The sequence below is a fragment of the Sorex araneus genome, chromosome 7 (assembly GCF_027595985.1).
Source record: "Sorex araneus isolate mSorAra2 chromosome 7, mSorAra2.pri, whole genome shotgun sequence".
NCBI classification, from domain to species: domain Eukaryota; kingdom Metazoa; phylum Chordata; class Mammalia; order Eulipotyphla; family Soricidae; genus Sorex; species Sorex araneus.
This window is the reverse complement of record NC_073308.1, coordinates 9702893-9725375: the sequence shown is the minus strand read 5'-3', so window position 1 is coordinate 9725375 and position 22483 is coordinate 9702893. Positions and strand designations below refer to the sequence as shown.

Sequence of the window (22483 nt, the reverse complement as noted above, 5' to 3'; positions counted from 1 at the left end):
CTCAACATCTTCCTCAGCTCATCACAGACTGCACCTACTCCGCCTCCAAACACAGACACACATGGTAGTATGAGTACTGCCCTCACAGGCTCACAGGACCTGCCACTGACCCAGGAGGCTCCCTGCACACAACTTCCTATTCTGCTGATTGTCTCTTGGGCTGATCAGAGCCATCAACCCAGCCTCGCCAGGTCCCCTGCCCTCTCAGGAGCTGCTTCTGTTTTCCCTGGAGACAGAGAGAACTAGGAAGCCTCCCTCACCCAGACCCCAGCCACCAAAGCCAACAGGATAGCTCCAGGGTAGACTACCTGCCTGCCCCAACACCCTGCACAGCATGAGGGGTCACCAAGTCTAGTCAATGAAGCGGACAGTTTGTCCTATCTGAGTAACCTTTGAAGAAATAATAATAAAATTTCATAAAGATCAGGGTGACTGACATCTGTCAATCTTCCCTCTGGCATTAGTAGTTTTATTCACCTAGCTGGTTTCAAAGAATTTCTAGAATACATAATTCTAAACTCAGATTCTGTCTACATTGGAGACAATTCCAAAACCAGCACTGTCCACTTCACAATATGGGGAAATGAAAGATAATAAGCAAGTGCAGTGTCAACACACACCCTCCTCCCCCACCCATCAGTGGAGCACCTGGGGGAGAGGCCCACACCACAATCACAGCAAATGGACTGGGTTTTCATGGAACAATCATCGTGGAAATGTGTTATAAGGATTGGACCGACAATATAAACAAAACTGGTAAATCAAAAGATCCATTATTGAGGTCCGAGAGATAAAGACTAGATAAGGCACTTGCCTTATACAGGGCCAAGCCAGGTTCAATCCCTGGCACCCCATATCACCCTTGAGTAATCTCTGAGCATATAGCTAGGAGTATACCATGTGATCCATAAGACCAAATACATACATAAAACAAAAACACATTATCATTGTCACATTTATATACACTAAAGCTTTTAGGGAAGGTCCTCAGAATTCAAAAACATTGCTGGACGGAAACAATGACTGCAAGAAGAATTCTGCATGTAGTTTATCTCCTTTTCACACTAAGACTATTCAGAAACCAACCTTGCTTCCTGATTGTTGCATGAGATATGTCTGTGTTCCCAGATAGACTCATCTGGTGACATGACCCAGGAGCCACTTCATCTGATTTCCTCCTGGGTCACCAATACTATGCACATACCTGGTGCTTTTATATGGGACTAAATTCTGATTGTGAAGTAATCAACCCTCTCCCAACCTGATGCTCAAAGCCAATTACTGTGCTACACAGGCTTCATCCTTAGACTGCAGGGCAGTATTTCTATTTCTAACTTTTCACCAACAAAAAGAAAAGTACTTGGAGGTCAAGAGACAGTCCGGCGGGGAGGGCACTGGCCTCATCCACAGCTGACCCAGGTTCAATCCCATATGGTCCTCTGTGCCCACCAGCAGCGGTTGCTGAGCACAGATCCAGGAGTAATCCCTGAGAATCATCAGGTGTGCCCCCCCACCACCAAAAAAAGAAAAGCACTTTGGACCTGAAAGTCAGGGCATGCAAGGCCTAAAGTTGCAGCCCTGACAGCTCCGGCCAGACTGTGTCACGAGGCCTGCTGCCCCTGTGTGCTCTGGCCTTTGCCAAAGTTTGAGAACTACGCCTCTTACGTCAAAGGAAGGCAAGCACTCTCTTCAATTTCACCTAGAAGTGAAAGTTAATTTGATGACCATATTCTATGTGATTCATTCTAAAAGCACATAGACCTTGCACATGAAAACATAGCCAAGTCCTTGACGCTAGCACTGTGGTGACAGCCCAGCGCTGCCTTACCGACAGAGGGAGTAAGATGGACACACAAAGTCACACACTGACTAACAGCGGGCACTGATGGAGCATGTATACCCACACAACACAGAGACTGAAAACCTGCCCTAAAAGCCAAGTCCAGAGAAGGCCCTAAGGATGCTTCCCGTCCCTGAGCGAACAATGTGCCTGAGGCAGAAAATAAGGCACCGTAACAAACACGTCGCTCTGATGGCTTCACGAGGAGGCTGTCCTTCTGTGGAGAGTCGGCCGTCAGAGCAAAACTACAAAGTCCTGAGCCACAAAGACAGCCAAAGTGGCCGCCAGACTTGCACCAGCAGAGGCAGCAGGATGAGACACGCCAGCCGGGCAGTGTTCACAAGCCCATCGGGGCTCTGGAGGCCGGCCAGCTCCAAGAAGCCTGTGCCCACGTGAATTCCTTAGTGCAGTTACTTAACAACTGGCCACAGTCTGTAAAGACTCTGCCCTCCTACCTGACAACAGTACAGCTACGGGACAAGGAGGTCCTGCCCTTTGGGAAGGAAGGACCTAAGAATCTGACCTTTGACCCACGCACACTGCAGAGAGGCTGGACACCTACAGGAGGGGGCTGGCCACGGACAGGTAAACATGGCCTCTTAGTGACCTGTCAACTGTCTCCAAGGACCACGAACAACGACACTTCGGCAAACAGTATTTTCCAGCATGTTTGAGTTACAGCCATGGTCTAGGAGCTGAGCATGTGACCACTGTCAACATGTCTCCACACAGAATCACTCCTGATGAAAGAGGTAAACTGGCATGGGAGCAAGGACACTTTAAAACCAAGGAGAGGGAAAAAAAGAAGTGACAAGGTGCTCTGGATGGCCCAGGACTGGGCACCACCCCAAAGCACCAGGGCAACTGAGAAGCACCAGCAGGAACCAAGCTCAGACCTCTGAGCCTGCGCAACCAACTCTAACGCTCTAAGCTCTAACCCTGCTTCTTGCAGTTCCCTCCAGGTCAGCAGCACTGCCAGCTCCTGGGTGAGGAGCACGCTGCATCTGACCTTCACAGAGGAAGGCCCTGAGACGGAGCCCCCGAAGCTGCAGCGGTACATGCCCACCAACACTACCAGACGTCTAAGAAAGCTGGAAATAAAGGCACACACTTCCCGAAACCAGAAGCTCAGAGCTCCTCTGAGCAGGCAGGGTCCAGGACTTGGCTAATGTCACGGTACAGCCCACGTCCATCCCATAAGTCATTTCCTGGAACCAACGGCCTGGGATTCTGAGCTGAAGCACCTGAGGAATCCCAGAGGCCAGGAGTTGTGCTGACAGCAGCATCCCAGCTTGTCCTGTGGCCCCCAAACCTCTGACACTCCATACTCAGTTCTCTCTCCACAAACAGTGAACTCGTACTTCTGTGCATACCCAAATACATCAAGTGTTCTTTGTGCAAGCGCTGTCCCCAGTCCTGTCACTTCATAGCTCAAGCTGTCCCCACTCATGTCACTCAGTGGCTGAAGCCTAAACTCAGTGGTAACTGGGTCTGGAATTACCTGCTTCAGGATCAGACTGTGAGGAGGGAACAAAAATGAAAGTTCCTGAGACATATCAAAAGGACTAATCTGGATAGAATGCATGTATCTGATGAATACAGATACTATCAGTGGAACTGTGTCTTCCATCATTTAAATTTAGATTCCTAAGCCCCAGCCCTCAGAATGGGACTATATTTCAAGATAAGACCTTGAAAGGAGATGAATAAGGGAAAATAAGACTATTATGGTGGATCCTGGTTCAACCTGACTGAAGAAGAGATCAAGACATATACACACAAGGGTCCACTACAGGAAGGTCAGGGAGACGGGTGTGGACAATGGACAAGGCCAGCAGGATCTCAGCCTCCACAACTGGGGAGAAACGAGTTTCTGGTATTTAAGGCACCTGCCAGTGCTATTTCATTATGTTGTCCTGGGCAACAAATAGGAGTTAAAAGTACTTTTGACTTAGAGAAGGTGACTGAATGAGCCTCTTCAGTCATTGTTCTGTGAATGGCAGCAGGAAAGCGGAACCGTCTGATGAAAAACCCCTTCTCAGCCATGGCCCACATCTTCCTCCTTCCAGCTGATAACATTAAGAAAATAAGTGTAGTGTATAAAAAGGAGTGGTACATAGAGGAAGTGGAAATAAATAATACAATCCTAAAAATACTCTATTAGGAATGCAGAAAGGAGCAGAAGGGGGATGGTTTCAAGGTTAAGTATTTCCTGTGAAAAGATTACAACTATGCAACTGAATATTTTAGGGAAACAAAAGGGCCCATGGCCAGAATTATTCACTGCAACTCCACAGAGGCCTCACGCCCCTGTTCCCCTGCATGGCTGTTCCGCCTCCTTGCGGATGGGCCAAAGGATGACCACAGGCCACACTCACTTGCCCAAAGGGCCACAGCCAGGCACGAACTTCACGGGAGGCCCAGCTGGGCACATTTGGTCAGAATTCCTTCCTCAGTCCTGGGGCTTGCAACTGTGACCAAGTGGAAGCAGGACAGTAATTGGTGAAGACAATGCAGGTGGCACAATGAGGGCAGAGACGGAGATGGTGCCCTGAGCACGGAGCCTGTTCTTATCAGCCTCAAGCCCATCTATAAGGATGGTGACCAGCTCTGGAGGGGCTCTGGGAGGGACTCAGGGGCTCGAGGCCTTTGAGGTGAGACCTAGCAGTGTGTCGACCTCAGCCACAGCAGCACCTGTGGCCTGGCCAGGCAGCATTCCCAGGACCAAGGGGCAAAGACACCGGACACAGGCTCGAGCAACGGGACAGCAGGGAGGGTGTCTGCCTTGCACCTGCCAACCCAGAGCAGGTCCCCGGCAGTCCTCTGAGCACTGCCAGGAGTGATCCCTGAGTACAGAGCCAGAAGCAAACCCTAAGCATCCCCAAGTGTGGCCCCCAAACAAACGAAGAGATCCAGGGTTCTCTGCCTCTCCCCGATGATACTGAGCACCGCCAGGAGTGCTGGGCTCCGACACAGCCCTGGAGAACAGAGGGAATCTCTTGCAGCAGGAGTGCTCAGGGCACCTTAGGGGAGGATGAGCAGGACTGCAGCAGGTGTGTGGCAATGATGCAGGCACAGACGAGCCTGCGTGTGGAATCTGGACACAGAGGGATCTTAAAAGCAGCACAAGACCAGCAGAATGAGGCCCATGGCAGATGCAGAGTCGAGAGTCCTGAGGCGTGAGCCTCGAGGTCAGAGACCCACAGGAGCTCAGACCCAGCGGGGGAGGTAGAGGCTGGCAAGAACAACGCAGATGGAGATAGCAGCCCTCAAGGGTGCCCTGGGCAGCCCGCAGGCTCTCAGAAGCCAAAGGACAAGATACGCAGGTAGGGGCTGAGGGAAGAGGAAACCAACAAAGGCCAGGGCAGTAATGGCCAATGCTGAGGCACCATGGCGAAATCTACAGGAACAAGTGGAGAAGAGAAAGCAGATGGCCAAGCATATGCACCAAGAAGAGGGAGCAGGCAGCAGCAGGGGCTTGGAAGGGAAGTCTGTCTGGGCCCAGGAGACAATACCTCAGAAGGGTCTAGAGGGCTAGGCAGGCGGGGAGGCAGACTGGGAAACCTCTGGGGCCAAAGCACAGCGGGCATCTGTGCCTGGGGTCCTGGACCCTCACAGGCCTTCTCTCCTAGTGAGTGTCAACCGCTCTAGAAGCTGCACACTCATGGACCAGGGTCTCTAGAGTCTTGGACCAAAGTCTCCCATCAACTCCCCAGGTGTGTACTGCCTGAGCTCTCACCTGCCAGGACCTAGATAAACCCCCCAAAACCTTCCTGCCAGACTGCTTCCAGTTACCTCAAGTATCAAGGACACACTGGGATGGGTCCCTGGTACTCTGGGATTTGTGTGGCCACTTCTGGCCGCTTCCTCTCTGCTTCCCAAACCTCCCACCTTCTGGCAGCTCAAGACTCCAGGGCCATCCTTCGGGCACTGTGCTCATTTCTCTGCTCTCCCCCTTCAGAGTGCTCTGGCTTGCTCAGGACTGCCTGGGCCACCCAACACTGTTCTAGAGGCTCCACAGAGCCCCACAGAACCCCTGCCTCTGAGCACCCCCAGTCTCGCACTGGCCTCTCCTAGCTAACCACATGCACCCCTTTGAAGTCTGCCCCAAATATTCGGCACACAATGCCTCAGAATGCTGGACATGGGGACGTCTACTAAGACTGACCCAATCACTGCCCTTCAGGCTTCCTGCCAGACAAAAGGCACAGAGAAGGCCAGCCAGCCCAGTGAGAGGCCACAGAGCAGGTCTACTTAGGAACCAAAGATAACCAGGAGCACCTACACATGTTGACAGGCATATTTCATGTAGCCAAGAGTGCCCTAGGGGAAGATGCTTTCATCCAGAGAGACAGACACAGGAGCCCGCACCTTCCTGCCTTGAGGGGTGTGGCTCCAGCCAGCACGCCACCTGCCCACAGGCTGCTCCAGCCCCAGCATGAAGAGGGGCCAAGTTCAAGCTCGCCTGAACACCAGTTCCACCCACTCAAGCTTCTCTCACCCATCCCGCCCCATTCCTGACCATCTCCCATTCAACCAGGGTCCAACCACCACCTCCCACCACGGCTCTCCAGCTGGCCCTACCTGCATACTTGGTTAAAAACATCCCAGCTGTCCGGGGCTGGAGCTAGAGTATAGCGGGTAGGGCATTTGCCTTGCATATGGCCGACCCGGGTTTGATTCCCAGCATCCCATATGGTCCCCCAAGCACTACCAGGAGTAATTCCTGAGTGCAGAGCCAGGAGTAACCCCTGAGCATCACCGGGTGTGGCCCAAAAAGAAAAAAGAAAAAAATGAAAAAAAAGAAAAGAAAGAAGAAAAACATTCCAGCTGACTAACACTCATGCCTCTTCCTCTGACCCAGCACTCAGCCCTTGACTGCCACAGGGTGAGGCTATGTTAGAGCATGCAGCTTGGGGGCCTGGCGGGGGGCAGGGGTTCCAGAAAAGGGGCCTGCCCCAGGTCAAGCTAGTGTTGGTCCACCACAGCTGTGGCTTCCACTGCTGCCTGTCTGTTCAGCCCAGCGAACCCCAAGCTCTGTGTGTGCTTCAGTGCGGGGACCTCAACCCCAGGGCCCAGTCACCACATGCATCTGCTCAGAGCCGGAGCCCAGACATGGGCTGCTGAGGGCATCTGACATGCCAGCAGTGCAGGTATGGGGAAAACTGGCTCTGAGTTTGCTGTCCCCCATGTCTGCTAACTGGCTGGTGTCTCTTTGGGGCTTTCTTCCCCCAAGGGCCTGAGCCTAGAACCCTCCAAGGCTTGCAACCCTCCACTCACATTCCCGGCCTCACAAAGGCTGTACCAAGGAGTCAATTCTAGAGCACTGCAAAACACCAAGAGCACCACGTTTCCAAACAGAACACCCAGGAGTGTGAGTGGCATGGTTTCGATCTGCCAGGGCATCAACCCTCAGAACGACGTCAGGTCCTGTGGCGCCCAAGGCCAACCACCGTCTCCCGGGTGACGGGTGCCTGCCCAGCTGAGTGCCCCTCTGCCTGAGCTCTCCTCGCCCACCCTCCCAACTAGAACCCTGCACAACACCCACCCAACGGAAGTCCAACCCATGCACCAGAGGCTCTGCCGTGATGAAAGTTTGACTCCCTCCTCCCTTCCGCATCTAGAACCCTGCACAGACATTCAGAAAGCTGCAAACATGAAAAGGGCTGAAAGATATCTACACCAATGGGGTGAATACAAGGGGAGGGAGGAGAGTGAAAGAAGGGACAACGAGGGGCCATGAGGCTCTGGCCAGCCACCTCACTCAGGAAGATCCTGTGATCACCATTAGAAGGGCAGACAGCAGAGGAGCCCTGGCCAGCATGGGTCACCCACATCAGTTTCTCAATCTCCCCAAGGATCATCGCAAAGGATTAGCCATAACTACTCATCTCTGTCCACGGGTAGGGAGCCCCTGCTGGAGAAGCTGAACCCTCTCTGTCTCCCACACCCGAGACAACGCCATGGGAACCAGAGGGCCCAGGGCCTTCCCACCAGTCTCGGTCCCATGGGCCCTGCTTTCTTGTTCTCCACTTGGGAAGTGGATCCCAGAGCCACGACCTAAGACTGGTGTGCAGGGTCAAGCCTGCAAGCCGGGCTGCTGCCCGCCCACGGTGCTCACCAAGAGCACAGCAGTGCCCCGGGTCTCAGGAGCTCCTGGGAGACTCACAATTGACTCAGCAGAGACTCAAGAAGGAAAACACGGAAGCCTCCAGGCCCTTCTTCCTGGGAGGCAGCACATTCCAAGAGCCCAGGAAACACGTTAGCCACCTGCACCTCAGCTCCCTGCAGGGAATGAAAACAACCTTCCCGCTGAGAACTCCTGCAGGCGTGGAAGAGGCTGATGTCTGCCACGGGCTCGGCAGAACCTGACACGGCAAGACCCAGGCTGCTTCACTGCTGGTCACACTGTTGTCTCCTTTGTGCCTGCCGAGGAGACCTGCAAACTCTGCTCCCCCTGCCCCAGAGTGCACAGCGTCACAGACCCCTGCAGGTAAAGGTAGGTGTCCCTGGAAGTCTGCACAGGCACAGTGCAGTGACAAAGGTGTCGGAGCCACAATCTCCGTGCTCCAGGAAACTCACGGGTTCTGTGTGAGTTCAGGATGAGGCGGGTTCGCTAACAACTAAGAAAGACTGTGAAAACCCCAAATTCAGGAGAAATTAATGTAAATCCTCAAGAATGCTGGAAGAACCATCCGTACCACTGAGCCAGGTTCCAAAACAGCTTCCCTTCCTGTTACACACAGGGTGCCACCAAAGCCCAGGAGCACACAGGAGCACAGGCTCTTGGGAACACACGGAAACCACAGCAACGCTTCAAGGTGTTGCTTATTTGAGACCGTCTCTCTAAAATTATTTTAAGAGTTGACTCCTGGTGCTATTTTGGATATTCATCCAGGTGTTATTTTAGTGTTTATCTAACTTGAAGGTAAGTAAGAGGTAAAAAATGCAATAGTGAAGAACCAACACATCCAAGAACCGGAATTACCTGCAGAAATCACTGTTTGGGGCATTAACCAAGCTGCAAGAGACGATTCGCACTTCATGCCTCAGGCCTACTGATAAGCAGGTGTCTGTGTAGAGCTGCATCCTGGAAGCCCGTGCTGATGTGAAGACTGACGCCGCGGTCAGAGGAGAAAAGCCCCAGCAGTGCAGAGCCCGAGCTGGGGCTATTTTGAGGGTATGGGAAGTAGGTGGCTTTGATAATTTGTTCTATCCCTTTTACTAAAATAATTTTGCTCAGAAAATCACCAATCATGTGAAGGTAAAAGCTACTTTTTTATTCTTCCTTCTGGTTTTGTGTCCTGGGATGCAATATTATTTTGAGAGGACACTGCATTTTCCTTTTGTGACCTGGGATTTCTGGGTTGCAGAGACAAGTTGAAAACACTCACCATGATGTCCCCTTTCAGGAGCTGGGCCGGTTCTATGGCGATGAAGATCCTGTTTTGGTGTTCTGGGCCAACATTGCTTTGGGATAAACAAGAAGGGACATCATTATGCAATTTTACCTTACATACAGAAAAAACAGATTCAGAAAAATAATCTGACAACTGAAACTCAGAAATTCCACAAACTATCCCACAGGCTCATGAACCAGTTGCTAAGGTGGAAAATATAGAAATGAGGCAAAAAGGTACAAAAAGGTCCCCGGCTCAGGCCTGGTCTTGGAGCCACGTCGGGTGCGAGTGGCTGGGGCAGCACAGAGGCCAGAAGCCAGTAAGCATGGCGCCCATGCCACGGTCGAGGGCTGCTGGGCTGCCACAAAACGCAGAACACGACATCAGCTTATCTGGGTGGGGGCTGGGTTGCAAATCTTTTTCAAAACCTATACCCATTTCGAACGATGCTCATACAACTCTATCCAAACCCCTGAAGGCCAGAAATGAATACGAATCCTGAAGATGTGTTCCTGCAACCCCAAACACAGGAGAGCTGGGGCTGGAGCAGGAGCACAGTGGAGAGGTGCTCACCCTGCACAGGGCCGGTCTAAGTTTGATCCCCAGCACCTGTATGCTCTCCCGAGACTGCCAGGAGGGAACCCGGGGTGCAGGACCAGGAATAAGCCCTGAGCACAGCAAGGTGTGACCCAAGAAATACATAAAATAAAGTAGAGAGAAAAGAAAACTAAAGCAATCCCATCACAGGGCTGGAGAGACACCCTGGGTCTGATCCACCACAGAGGGTCCCCCACGCCCACCAGGAGTGATCCCTGAGCACAAGAGCAGAAGTCAGCCAAATACGACTGGGTATGGCCCCCAAACCAAACCAAAACAAAAAAACCTGTCACCATACTTTGCCCAAACCTGACACAGCCCCTGTCCCCTCCAGCATTCACGCCTGACAGAGTCACCCGGCTGCTTCCTGGCTCCCACAAGCCCCAGGAGAGCAGACTTACTAGATGCCCGACGTGTACACAGGCCGCATGGCTTGGTAGAGCTTCAGGAAGGGCCGGCACGCTGCAAGATAGCAGAGCACGGAGATGTGACAAGCAGAGAGGAAAGGGCCCGGAAGCAGATGCCCCCGGCAGCCTTGAGGAGGTGGCAGGCGGGCTCCTGGAGAGGGCTGTGTAACCCATCTCTGGGCCCTCACTGCGTAGGCATGCCCACCACCTATAGCGGCTCTGTCCAGTGGCCAGGCTGGGGAGGAAGGGAGGCCGCCCTGTGGAAGACTCACCTCCACCCGTGTCAAAGTTGAGGGTGCCATGGAGGACGACGAAGTGCAGGAACAGGGGTGAGGCGTTCATTTTCACCATTCCTGATAGGAGCCCGCTGAGAAACTGAACGTATCTGCAAGAGACAGCCCACTTATGCTCCACGGGGCTCTCTACTCCAAGGCTGAGCCCAGGATGGAGGCGTGAGGACACGTCTCGACACCCGTGATTCTGGCCCACCAACAGGCAGGCCATGGGCACACAAGACCCCAAGTATATCTGCACTTCACACCCCAACCAGAGGCCAGGGGGCAGGAGCGCAAAGGCAGAGTGAACCCTGTCAGACGCAGCACCCCTGCTGCAGACCCCCAGACAAGCAGGGCCCCTCCAGGCCAGTCTCGGGCTAGCCAAGCTTCATGCCTTCCCCCCTGCATTCTTTACGATCATGTCACCCCCACGCTGCCCCAACCCGGACAAGGCCCTTCCACACACACTAGGAAGAGGCGTGATCCTGACATGATTTCTTCCTTCCCCACTGCCTGCGCCCCTCTCTAAACTGGGCAGTCTACATCTGCCCTGGGCCGGGTCCAGACCACTCATTTAACTTTTTTAATTTAAAAAAGAAGATTCATTGATTGAGATTGTGTTTACTACCACACCATCACCAGTGTGACCCCCTCCCTCTTCCAGGGACCCAAAGGCCCCTTCCTTTCAACCCCCCACCCCAAACTCAGTTATGTGTTGCCTTTAATATCTCTAAGTTCTGCAAAAGAGACACTGTTTTCTGTCCCTTTCCCTCTGACTGACTTCACTCAGCATATCCTCTAGCTCCAACCACATTGTTGAAGCTTGCCTGGTTTTCCCTTCTTATGGCTGCATAGTACTCTACTGCATGTACCTATGCCATAATTTTCTGACGCTTAGCTGTTCTTCACATGCGCATGCATAGCCCGGCACTCCACAGCATGATGCTCACACCCTGTACTGTGCATGCAGAGGCATAAAGAGGAGTTTTGCACTGGGAGCATTTTCTGATGGGCAGAGGGAAAGCAGATCTGGAAGCTCATGCACACACCCCAGCTCTCCCTCTCCCCCAAACCAAACACCACAGCACAGAAGCACCATGTGTACCTCTCAGGCCTGTGCAGAAGGCAGGAGGAGGAAACAACATTCCCACTGTCCAGCCACCTCACTGCACTGAGCTCTGCCCACACTGCAGGCTCTGCTGCACCCCTACACAGACACTCTGTGAGCTGACACTCCATCTACAGCCCGCACCTCCAGATTCGGTGCCAAACACACTTTGTGTATCATGTTCTCCAGTATCAAACAGCAAAACATTTTCACCATTTGCAAAATATGCAACACCTTCAGCACTTTTGAAAGGTCAGGAGGAACTTGCCTCCAACTTCCACTATCACATGATAAATGTGTTAAATACGGAACTAAAGAGCAAGCAGCTGCATCTAAAGAAGCTAAAGAACTGACAGGTTGATTTTTATTCACCACCCAGCAAACTTTCTCTTGGCAGGTGTGCATGGTCACATACTCACTAAAGTGTTTTTTAATTGATGGTTATTTATGACATATGGCTGACACCATCTTATCTACCAGTCCTAGCTAGTGACATTGCCATGACTCCTTTTAAACTAATGTCTGTGACTGTCATCAATCACGATTCTAAGACCGCCACCTACTCCTCACTGCATAGGCCATCCTGAGGATTACGATGTATGTGCTATAAAAATAGCATTCCCAGAAGCTGAAAGCAAATTTGAAACAAAACTGTCAATCACTTAGTTATTTTCTCCTTTAGGCAAAATTTCCTTAAGAGTGGGGCTAGAGGGGCCGGAGTGATAGCACAGCAGGTAAGGCGTTTGCCTTGCACGCCGCCAACCTGGGTTCGATCCCCGGCATCCCATATGGTCCTCCAAGCACCGCCAGGAGTAATTCCTGAGTTCAAAGCCAGGAGTAACCCCTGAGCATCGCTGGGTGTGACCCAAAAACCAAAAAAAAAAAAAAAAAAAAAAAAGAGTGGGGCTGGAGAGATAGGCCAGTGTCCAAGGCACTGGCCATGCATTCAGCAGAGGCAGGTTCAATCCCTCAGCACCTGAACACAGCTGGGTACCCTCTGCCCAAAGAATTACTTTACAATATTGTCTAAAGGGAGAAGGGAAGGAGGGGGGGGGAGTGCCTACCATGGAGGCATGCCGGAGGTGGTGGCAGGCAATGTACACTGGTGAACAGCTGGTGCTGGAACATTGTATGACTGAAACCAAATCATGAGCAACTTTGTAATTGTGTATTTCACCCTGATTCAATAAAAACGGGGAAAAATTTTTAAAGAATTTTCTTAAGATCAATTAGTTACAAGGTGAAAATGTTAGGGCTTAACTTAATCTACGCTTTACAGATTTTCATGGATTCATATTTTTAGATAAAAGAAATAAACTATTCAAGTAAAATGCAACTCATTTCTTCCTTCACACTCGTTAACAGGTATATACTACAATTTATTTATATTTTATGTTTTTTTTTAAATAATATGCTACTTTTCAACAATTTTACTATCTAACTATGTGAAGCTCAGGCATTCTCAGGGCTGCTCGGTCACAGAATATAAGAGCACTGTAATTCTGAGTCAATACTGTAGAAGGTTTTATAATGTTTATTGTGGCTATGATCTTTAAGATTGCAGCCTTAGAGTGAGAGATATGGTACAGCAGATAGAGTGCTCGCCTTGCACGAGGCTAACCCGGGTTCAATCCCCAGCACCACATATGGTCCCTGACCCCCAAGGAGTGATACCTGAGCAGAAAGTCAGGAAGTCCTGGGCATAGACAGATGTGGTCCAAAAACAAGCTAACTGAAAAACCCAAGATCTAAAAATAGCTAACAGCATGCTCATGACCTCTCACTCCACTCTTCAGAGGGATAAGCAACAGAGGTAACTCTATGTATCTCCACAAAGCACATGGACGCAGTGGAGGCCGTGACCCTATCTGCGCACTCCAGTGTGCCTACAGTCCTACAACTAATGACTCTGTTGAAGTGTCAAGGGTCGCAATATATACCAGGCCTGTTGGGGCAGGGACCGGGCATGCTCATTCCTGGTCCAGCACCCAGAGACAAGCAAAGTCTGGCCGACTGCCCCTTCAGTCCAAGTACTTTTCTCCAGGACCTGAAAGACATGAACTACAGCAAATCTGGACCCCAGCCCAGAAACAAGACCGCCAAGGCTGTTCTGCCAGTTACAGGGTCTCTGTGTGACACTCAGGGCGCCCCCTGCATGTGACACTTGTATGACAACTCAGTCATAAATGAAGCAGATCCTCTCTCTGATACCAATTTTACTTTTATGTGGTTATGGGTAAAATTGGTGAAATCAGTCAGAGAAAAAAAGACAAATATTGTATGACCCTTATGGTCATACTAAAAAACAAAACAAAACAAAAACTAAAACCAAAGCAAATTTTTAGGGCTATAAGAATAAAATGGTGACTAGAAAAGATGGGCAAAGGATAGCAAGTAAATCGGCAAAAGAGGTCGACTATGTGGTCATGAGTGAAACCCGGATTCCAACAACATAGAGTTTATAATATATAGATATTGAGTAAAAAGATGGTGGCCCTAAAAACCTACAAATATTACAGACCAGTGCTATTTCAATATAAAATAAAAACTCCTTCTTATGGTAAAACAAAAGCTAATATAGTAAAAAAGTTGTACTGGAAACTTCTATGAATTTCAGGAGGTAGAAAGCCTTCATCGGTTCCTTGAATGAGGCAGCTGAAAAGTGAGCGTAAAGCCCACCAAGCTACCTGGAAAGCCTTAGACAGATGCCTTTGACAGACAAGTCCATGGCAAACAGAAGCCCAACTGCAGCAGCTGAGCAAGGGGCCATGTCTAATGAGAAGAAAATAGACAACAAGCCACAGTGAAGAAATTTGGAGAGAACCGGAGGCTTTATCAGATACACAGAAAAAAATCAGACCAAGGGCAAAAATAGAATACCAAAGCAAAAGAGTCAATTCAATTTCAGTATTACCAGCCAGCAAATTGTGGGAAACTTGGTTTCAACTTGGTACACACGAACCAATGTGTACAGGAAAACTTGGTTTCAACTTGGTACACACAAACTAATGTGTACAGGAATGAATAAATGAATGAATGAATACCAAGACACTTCTAAGACTATCCCAATAGTCTGTCAAAAGAGCTGACTCAATATAACTGCGAGATTAGAAGCAGTTCTTCCAAAAGCATCACAATTTTCCCATAGCTATCTTTTCTTTATTTGCAGGAAATTCACTCCCTAGGGATGATGTTTTCCATGCTCCAACTCAACTAGCAATTAAATGTTAAATATCAAGCTTCCAGTTGACAGGGAACTAACACAAAACCAAATGCCATTTGTGTACCGAATCCGCAGGATACAGCCATTCACCAAGGCAGAATTTTACATCTGTCACTGTCACTGTCATCCCATTGCTCATCAATTTGTTCGAGCGGGCACCAGTAACATCTCTCATTGAGAGACTTATTGTTACTGGTTTTGGCATATTGGATATTGGATATGGATATTTACATCTGTAGTTTCCTTAAATCTCCCTGTTCATAAAAATTTTTACTTGGCATAAGCTTAAATCTCCCACAAACCCTTAATATTCAAAAATTCCATGTGAATACGTGACTTTGGACTATTCTAAAGGCACATCTCACCCCATCACTCTGGAGTTTCCCTCCAAGATACATATAGAAGCAGGTGCCACCTGCCCACACAGCAGGGCCCCTGCTGGCAGACAAGGCTTGCCTATGAGCCTTCAACGCTCCCTGCCCTGGCCTGCACAGCACGATGATAGACACAGCAGTGGCGCACTGTTGGAGGGACATCAGGGACACTAAGGGGCTCTCTGTGGAAAACGCCTGTGGACGTCATCAAAGGTTATGCCAGAGCAACATCACTGGTCATGGCTGTAAGGTTCCCGGAATGAGAAAAAATCCTGATCCTCATGTCCACTAGGCAGGTCTGGGCAGAAGGATACGCAGGATGGGGCCCCCAGCAGAGCACAGAAAACCTTTCTACACTCCTGAAACAGCCCAGGCACCAGGACAGAATCTGGACAGCTGCTCCCAAGGCTGCCTCCAGGCCACGTTCAGGGGGCTCATCACAAACTCAGATCACAAATAAATATCGTGTCAAAACTTACAGAAATAACGATCACGATCACGAAATCCTGTTGATCGTCGAGTTGCTTGAGTGGTCTCAGTAACTTCTCCATTCGTCCTATCCCTGAGATTTTAGAAGCCTCTCTCTTCTCAGCCTTCCCAATGATGCCACATTGGAGGCTCTTTCAGGGTCAGGGGAATGAGATTCAGCTGGTTACTGGCTTTTGCATATAGATACACCATGGGAAACTTATGAGGCTGTCCTACGTGGGCAGGAAGCTCTCAGGAGCTTGCAAGTTTCTCCCAGAAGGAAAAGTAGGTTATAAGATATTGCACGGCTGCTTTGCGGCCGTGTGCTTCTGGGAGTTTGCTTTTAACTCTCTGGATGTTGGCCATTGATTGTGATCGTTGGAGGAATTTTGAGATCTTTAGATCTGAGAAACACCCTGACCTTCATGAAATGAACTGAAGTGGCATGCCCAGATGGTCTTCCTTGCCCTGTGAGCACTGGAGAGCTCCCCCCTGAGAACTCCCCTGGCTCTGAGCTCCTGGCAGTACCAGAGAAAGCCAGTACTTGTCATTCTCCCACACGAAACTCAGTGATGAGACCCACAATACACGCAGTTATCTCAACTCTTGGGGCAGGGAGGAAACGCAAGGAAGCAGAGAAGGTCTGTAATAAGGTAGTGTAATTCATCACTTCCATGATCATGATGCTGATGACAAACTACGTCTATGAAAAGATTTTTTTTTCTCATTGCTTATCAAAGTTAAAGTCATGGAGCCTCTAAAACACTGTCATGAGTTATAATCCAGGGCTTGTTTGGGACAAAGAGCCCATGTCCGTCCCCTGCCACAGTTCCACCTGCTAGAAAGAAGCCATTGTTGAATGTGTGACCACAGAACAACTGCACTGTGGCTTTAAGAGTAAGACACAGTGTGCCACAGAGACAACACAGTGGGCAGGGCATTTGCCTAGCACACAACCAAACCAGATTCAATCCCTGAGCACAGAGCCAGGAGTAAGCCCTGAGCACTGCTGAGTGTAGCCAAAAAACAAACAAAAAATGAAGTACATGAGGGCCTAGAGCGGGCAGGGCGTTTGCCTTGCACGCGGCCGACCCGGGTTCAATTCCCAGCATCCCATATGGTCCCCTGAGCACTGCCAGGGGTAATTGCTGAGTGCAGAGTCAGGACTAACCCCTGTGCATTGCTGGGTGTGACCCAAAAAGCAAAAAAAAAAAAAAGTACATAAGAACCTCCCTCCTGCTCTGCCTCCTTCTTGTGAATCCAGAACTGAGTCTGCGCAGGGACAGAAGGAGGTCACTGCTCAGCTCTGAGCACAGAGACTACAGGCCCTGGTCAGTGAAGTCACTCTCACTTCACTGTGGAGTGAGAGTCTGAATGACTTCTGAGTCTTGGCTCTAAATCAGCCCCCAAGGATCCTGGGGCATTTTGGACACAGAGACAGCTGCCGTCACAGCACTGCGTGTGACCCCAAACGTGAGCTCACGCAGAGTCCTCAGGGCAAGGTTGGGAGACGTGAGAACTGTGGATCATGAAAGGTTACAGAGAGGACTTCAGTCCACTTTTTCAATTTTTAAATTCTACTAAAAAGCTGTGGCAATTAATAATAATAATAACAAAGTTGTACCACACAGAGGGCACTGGCCTTGCACACAGCCTCCCTAGGTTCAATCCCCGGCACCCCATATGGTTCTCTGAGCACCACTAGGAGTGATCCCTGAGTGTGGAGCCAGGAGTAGCACCAGAGCAAAGTCAAGTGTGGATCCCAAATAAATAAATTTCTAAAAGTTAAATTAAATTTAATTAAAACAAAAAAGCAATGTAGATTTTCATATTGTGTGCTGAGCAATTTAAATGCAAATATTCTAGCTTATGTTCATCTTCTGCAGGGACTTGTCAGAATGTTGCATTCTGGAAACTGTTCAGAGAAATGACAATAATTCAAAACATAACAAGAGGCTGTTCAACTGTAATACAAATAAAATGCTGGGTTTTTTTCCACATGAATCCCATACCAATGAGGTCTGCTGCTCCCAGAGGGGCATGGCCAGGCTCAGAATCACAGTCCCACATCAACACATTCCATCTAAAGGCAAACAGACCCGAACACTAGAAACACCCTGGCCCCTGGCCAGAAGAAGGAAACGGGGCTGGTCCTTGAAATCTCTTAGTCAGGAGACCTGGTTCCTAACTAAACACACCCTTAGCCCACCTTCTAGATTCAGAAGCGGGGATCTGCTGGCTGGGGCCCCCTGGAACTGGAGAAACTGCTATATCCGGGCAGAGCTGCTGGACTCCACAATGGAAAACCACCTCGGGAACTGCCTTAGCTAATCTTGTGCAAATTCCTGCTGCTTGTCCAAGAATAAGTACAATACGTGGTGTGAGTGGGTACATAGGTCACCAACTGCAGGGCAAGGAAGATGTTAGGGACATCCTCACTGCCATACCTGAACTCTTCACGAGTTCTTCCGCACACAGCAGGTGTAGAGAAAGCAAGAGGAAGAGATCTGCACCCCCACATCCTTTCATAGCATCTCCATGGACTACTGCATGCAGAAGGGAAAGGGGTGTGGACAGGATGGAAGTCGGAGTGAATGCAAGACTTCCAGGCCCAAGAGCTGCAGGTGGTGTGCGGCAGACAGTCACCCAGGAACCTGTGTGTCTAACAAGCATTTCAGAGGGGTGGAGGGACAGCTCAAAAGTCTGAGGAGCATGGGTCACATGCAGGAGGCCTTGGGTTTCATTCATGCCACCAAATGGCTCCCCAAATAGTAAAATAGGAGTAGCCCCTGAGTATCATTGGGTATGCCCACCCCATAACACACACACACACACACACACACACACACACACACACACACACACACTTTACAGAAAAAGGACCATGTTTGAATTTCCTATCGCCAGTGGTCTATGGCAGAGATCGCCTGGCCCAGACCCCTGCGCTCTTAGCCTGCAGACCAGCCGGGCCCAAGGCACCGACCCCATCAAGCAGAAACCAGCTTGACAAGTCAGGAAAATGGCAGAAGCCCAAGAGCTCAGCCCAGGAGGGAGTTCTGGGTACCTCCTTTAGATCTCACAGGTGACGCTTTCAGCACCCAAAGGAGATATCTTTGCGCACCAGCAAGTCTCACCCCATTTTCCACTGCCCAGCAGAGGAAACTCCCCTTTGCCTACATTTTCATTTATTCTAATGGATTTTTAAAAAATTTTATTGAATCACTGTGAGATAGTTACAAGCTTTCATGTTTGGGTTACAATCTCACAATGATCAAACACCCATCCCTCCACCAGTGCACATTCCCCACCACCAATATCCCAGGTATACCCCCCCTTTCCCACCCTCCCCCTGCCTCCATGACAAACAATATTCCCCATATTCTCTCTCTACTTTTGGGCATTATGGCTTGTAACACTGAGAGGTCATCATGTTTGGTCCCTTATCTACTTTCGGCATGCATCTCCCATCCGACTGATTCCTCCAGCCATCATTTTCTTAGTGATCCTTTCTCTATTCCATCTGCCTTCTCCCCTCCACTCATGAAGCAGTCTCTACTGTTATTGAGGTAATACTGGCTCAAAGGACTATGACTGATGGGCACAGGCTGAGTCCCCTTCAGATGTACCAGGAGCCCCCCACCCCTTCAGCCCTTCCCCTCCCCATTTCGATCTTCCTTGCCCCTGTGTTTGAAGTCACCTCAGTCTCTGTCCACTCTGGCTCAGACAGACACATACCGTTTCTGGGAAGGCTGCATCAGCATTGAAACTTTATCATCATAAAACTTCTTCATTGCAAATCTGTCCAGAGCCTGGTCAGCACTGGGGAGATGTGGGGAGGGGGGTGATGGGGGGATGAGAGAGAGAGAGAGAGACAGAGAGAGACAGAATGTTAATTCTGCAAAATGCCCCCAGTCCTGTGACAGTTCTGAGTGAGCAGCGCCCATGAGCTTGACTCTGCCCACATGTGTGACACGTGCCCCTGGGCCTCACTGACCCTCTCAGGAGTAAGTCCAATCCACAGTGCAAGCACCGCACGCCAGGTTAAGCACCCCCAGGAGTTCATCTCGGGCATGGCACTCGGGAGTGCCTCTCAAACACCCAAGAGAACTGGTCACCTGTGGCTTCCCGCAGGTGGACTCAGGCGGTAGCGCATGGTGACACACGGAACCCAAACACCAGGCCCTGAGGAAATGAGTGATGTCACTCACGGACAGTCAAGTCTGGGAGCTCAGCAGAAAACGTGACCACCCAGAGAGAAGCGACACAGGCTGGCTGCTTGTCTCTGAAGTGACCGTCACAAGCAGCCCTGCTTTCCCAGAGCCGTGGGACACTGCCCAGCTCTGCACTGCCCTCCAGTGTTCTGAGGAGAATCTTCGGAAAGCCCACGCAGGACAGGCTTTTCTGACGGCTCGTGGCCAGAAGTCAAGGGGTGCTAAAATTACCCAAGCCCCAGACTCCCTTGAGATTAGGATGGACCCCTCCAGAAAAGGAAAAGTGTTGCTTTACACCCTTTTATTATTTTTTTACAAAGCTGCTCATGATTGGGTTTCAGTCATACAGTGTTCCAACACCCCTCTCTCCACCAGCGTCTATTTCTCAGCACCAGTGTACACCCTGTCAGTGGGATAGTTTGCCACTCGTATCTGTCTAAACGAGGGGCAGGGTGGCAAACGGACAGCTGGAGCATCACTCAACAGGCAGCAAGCTAAGGTGCATGATTCTGTGCTGAGAACTAGGCCAGTGCTTCCTGGGGTAGCACCAAAGGAGATGGGCAGGAAATGACTCAAAAGCCTGAGAGCGTTACCACTAGGACAGGCTTGAGAGAAGAGAATAGCAAGGAGCAACCAAACCTCAATTAATGCTGGAAGCCAAGATACGGAACACAATAGACACTGAAATCATAATACTCATATTCGTAACTAAAAACATTGCACAGAACCCACTCTCCCTTGTAGCCACAGGAACCACGGTGGAGAAACATCTGAAAAGCACGTTGATTCTGAGAGTCGTGCTGCCAAGGACCCACTTTATGGAAAGTCCTTCTTACTCTTCAGCACTGGCAACGTTGCTCTAAGGGGCTGCCCAACCCAGAATCGCACAAATCCCCCAGAGGAGTTTGTCATTCCCCGTCCCACACGGGGAACCCAAGGCTGAGAAGGGGGCACATACTGCTAGATAAGAGTGACTGAGACTTGAACTGATCATTCAGCCAAGGAGGGCCCTGGAGAAGTGCCCAAATGAACAAGGCCCTCACCCCTACTCTCCACCCAATGCCAGGACCTTCCAGACCACGCAGAACAAAGCTGCACTGTCACACGCAGAATGGAAACTGCTCCCCTCTCAGACTCCCCAGGCAAATGTACTGCCTGAATGAACGTCTTTCACTTAACTGAGGAGCCTGATGTGACCAGGAGTATGGTCTGTCTGGCACATACACAGATGCTTATTATCACTAAGCAGGGATCTGAGTTTTACTGGAGGTTCAGTTTCCTCCCTGGCATGCAAAAGAACCCCAATTTGTTTCCAGAGAAAACATTGGGAAAGTCAGATTTCACTCCTTAATGACAGAAAGGAAAGGATTTGTCGGCTAAAATGTATACGCCTGTATTTCCTCAGAATGGAGCGTTTCATGCTTCACAAAGTGGCCATTGAAATGAGAGGGCTCATGCAAATGAAGGCACATAAAGAATGATGTTTTTAACAGGATTCGGCATGAGTGGAGATGTGTGCTGCAAGGTCTAAGGAGGCACAGCCTTTGCCGCCTGCTTTGCCGGAGGCTGGCGTGCATCTGGGTTTCTTGATGGTCTCCTTGCACCTGTCTTCGCTGGCCCATGGGCGGGTTGCCGGCCGGGAATCCAACACCCCCATGGTGGTACCTTACAACCTGTGACTCCTCTTGCACCTTCTGAGAACCAGGTCAGACCTCACTTCCACTCAACAGAGAGTGGCCCGACTTCTGGGCGGCTTGGTCTCATCTGTAAAGTGAGAGCCAGGACACCGGTCCCAGGTTACATCGTAGGACTGCAGGGGAGGACTGTGGGAGGAAGTGAACAGAAGCATGGTCTTCTCCAAGGCCCGGAGCGGGCAGAGTCTGCAGCCATTCCTGTTCACAAGGCATGACCTGGTGAGGGATGCAATGTAGTTCCTGCCTTTAAGAAAGATGACGTTCATCCCTATTGTTTTTGTCGGTGTCAACACTCACTGTTTGCATGCCTCTCTAGGAGCCCTCAGCATAAATAAAATATACTGGCACAACCAGGAAAATGTCTTTCTCAAGTAGCAGGAAGCCTTGGCTGGAAATAGGATCCAGGCACTGGGGACAGGGGGCTACTGAGTACCCCCACCCCAGGTGTTCGACCAGGCCTAGAGGTTCCCAGGGCCCACTGCAGGCAGTGCCTCTGTCCTACCTGGCCGAGATGTTGGTGAAATGCATATAGGATGATATGACCACTCCAATGCGTCCCTTTCCACCCTGCAGGAGACGAAAGAGAAGCGATTTCTCAGGAAAGCTCCAACAGAGATGCAATCAGAACAGGAAGTGCTCAGTTACTGGGGGTGTAATACAGAACATGCTCTAAAGGAAAACCAGCACTACCGTGCAGACAATTGCCCACAGCAGAGCAGAGCCAATGCCCCAGGAAAGGTCTACACAGAGGTGAGAAAGGCTCAGGTCACACTTGAGGCCAGAAATTAACGTAACTGGCCTAATAACCTAGATGAGACTTGCATAACCCTTAGAGGGTTAATGGCTCAGGGAGTTTGCCCAGAGCATAGAAATGCCGAATACAAGG

The 22483-nt window shown here is 50.2% G+C and overlaps 1 protein-coding gene across 1 annotated transcript in view; it reads right to left on the bottom strand.

Moving 5' to 3' along the window:
• TNS3 (tensin 3) overlaps positions 1-22483 on the bottom strand; it is a 269039-nt gene that overhangs the window by 123195 nt on the left and 123361 nt on the right. Inside the window, exons 8-12 of the mRNA XM_055144430.1 lie at positions 22100-22164; positions 19428-19511; positions 10517-10629; positions 10239-10299; positions 9235-9310 (exon numbers count right to left, since the gene is read on the bottom strand). Of these exons, the coding sequence (XP_055000405.1) occupies positions 9235-9310; positions 10239-10299; positions 10517-10629; positions 19428-19511; positions 22100-22164 (399 nt within the window). The remainder of the gene's footprint in view (positions 1-9234; positions 9311-10238; positions 10300-10516; positions 10630-19427; positions 19512-22099; positions 22165-22483) is intronic.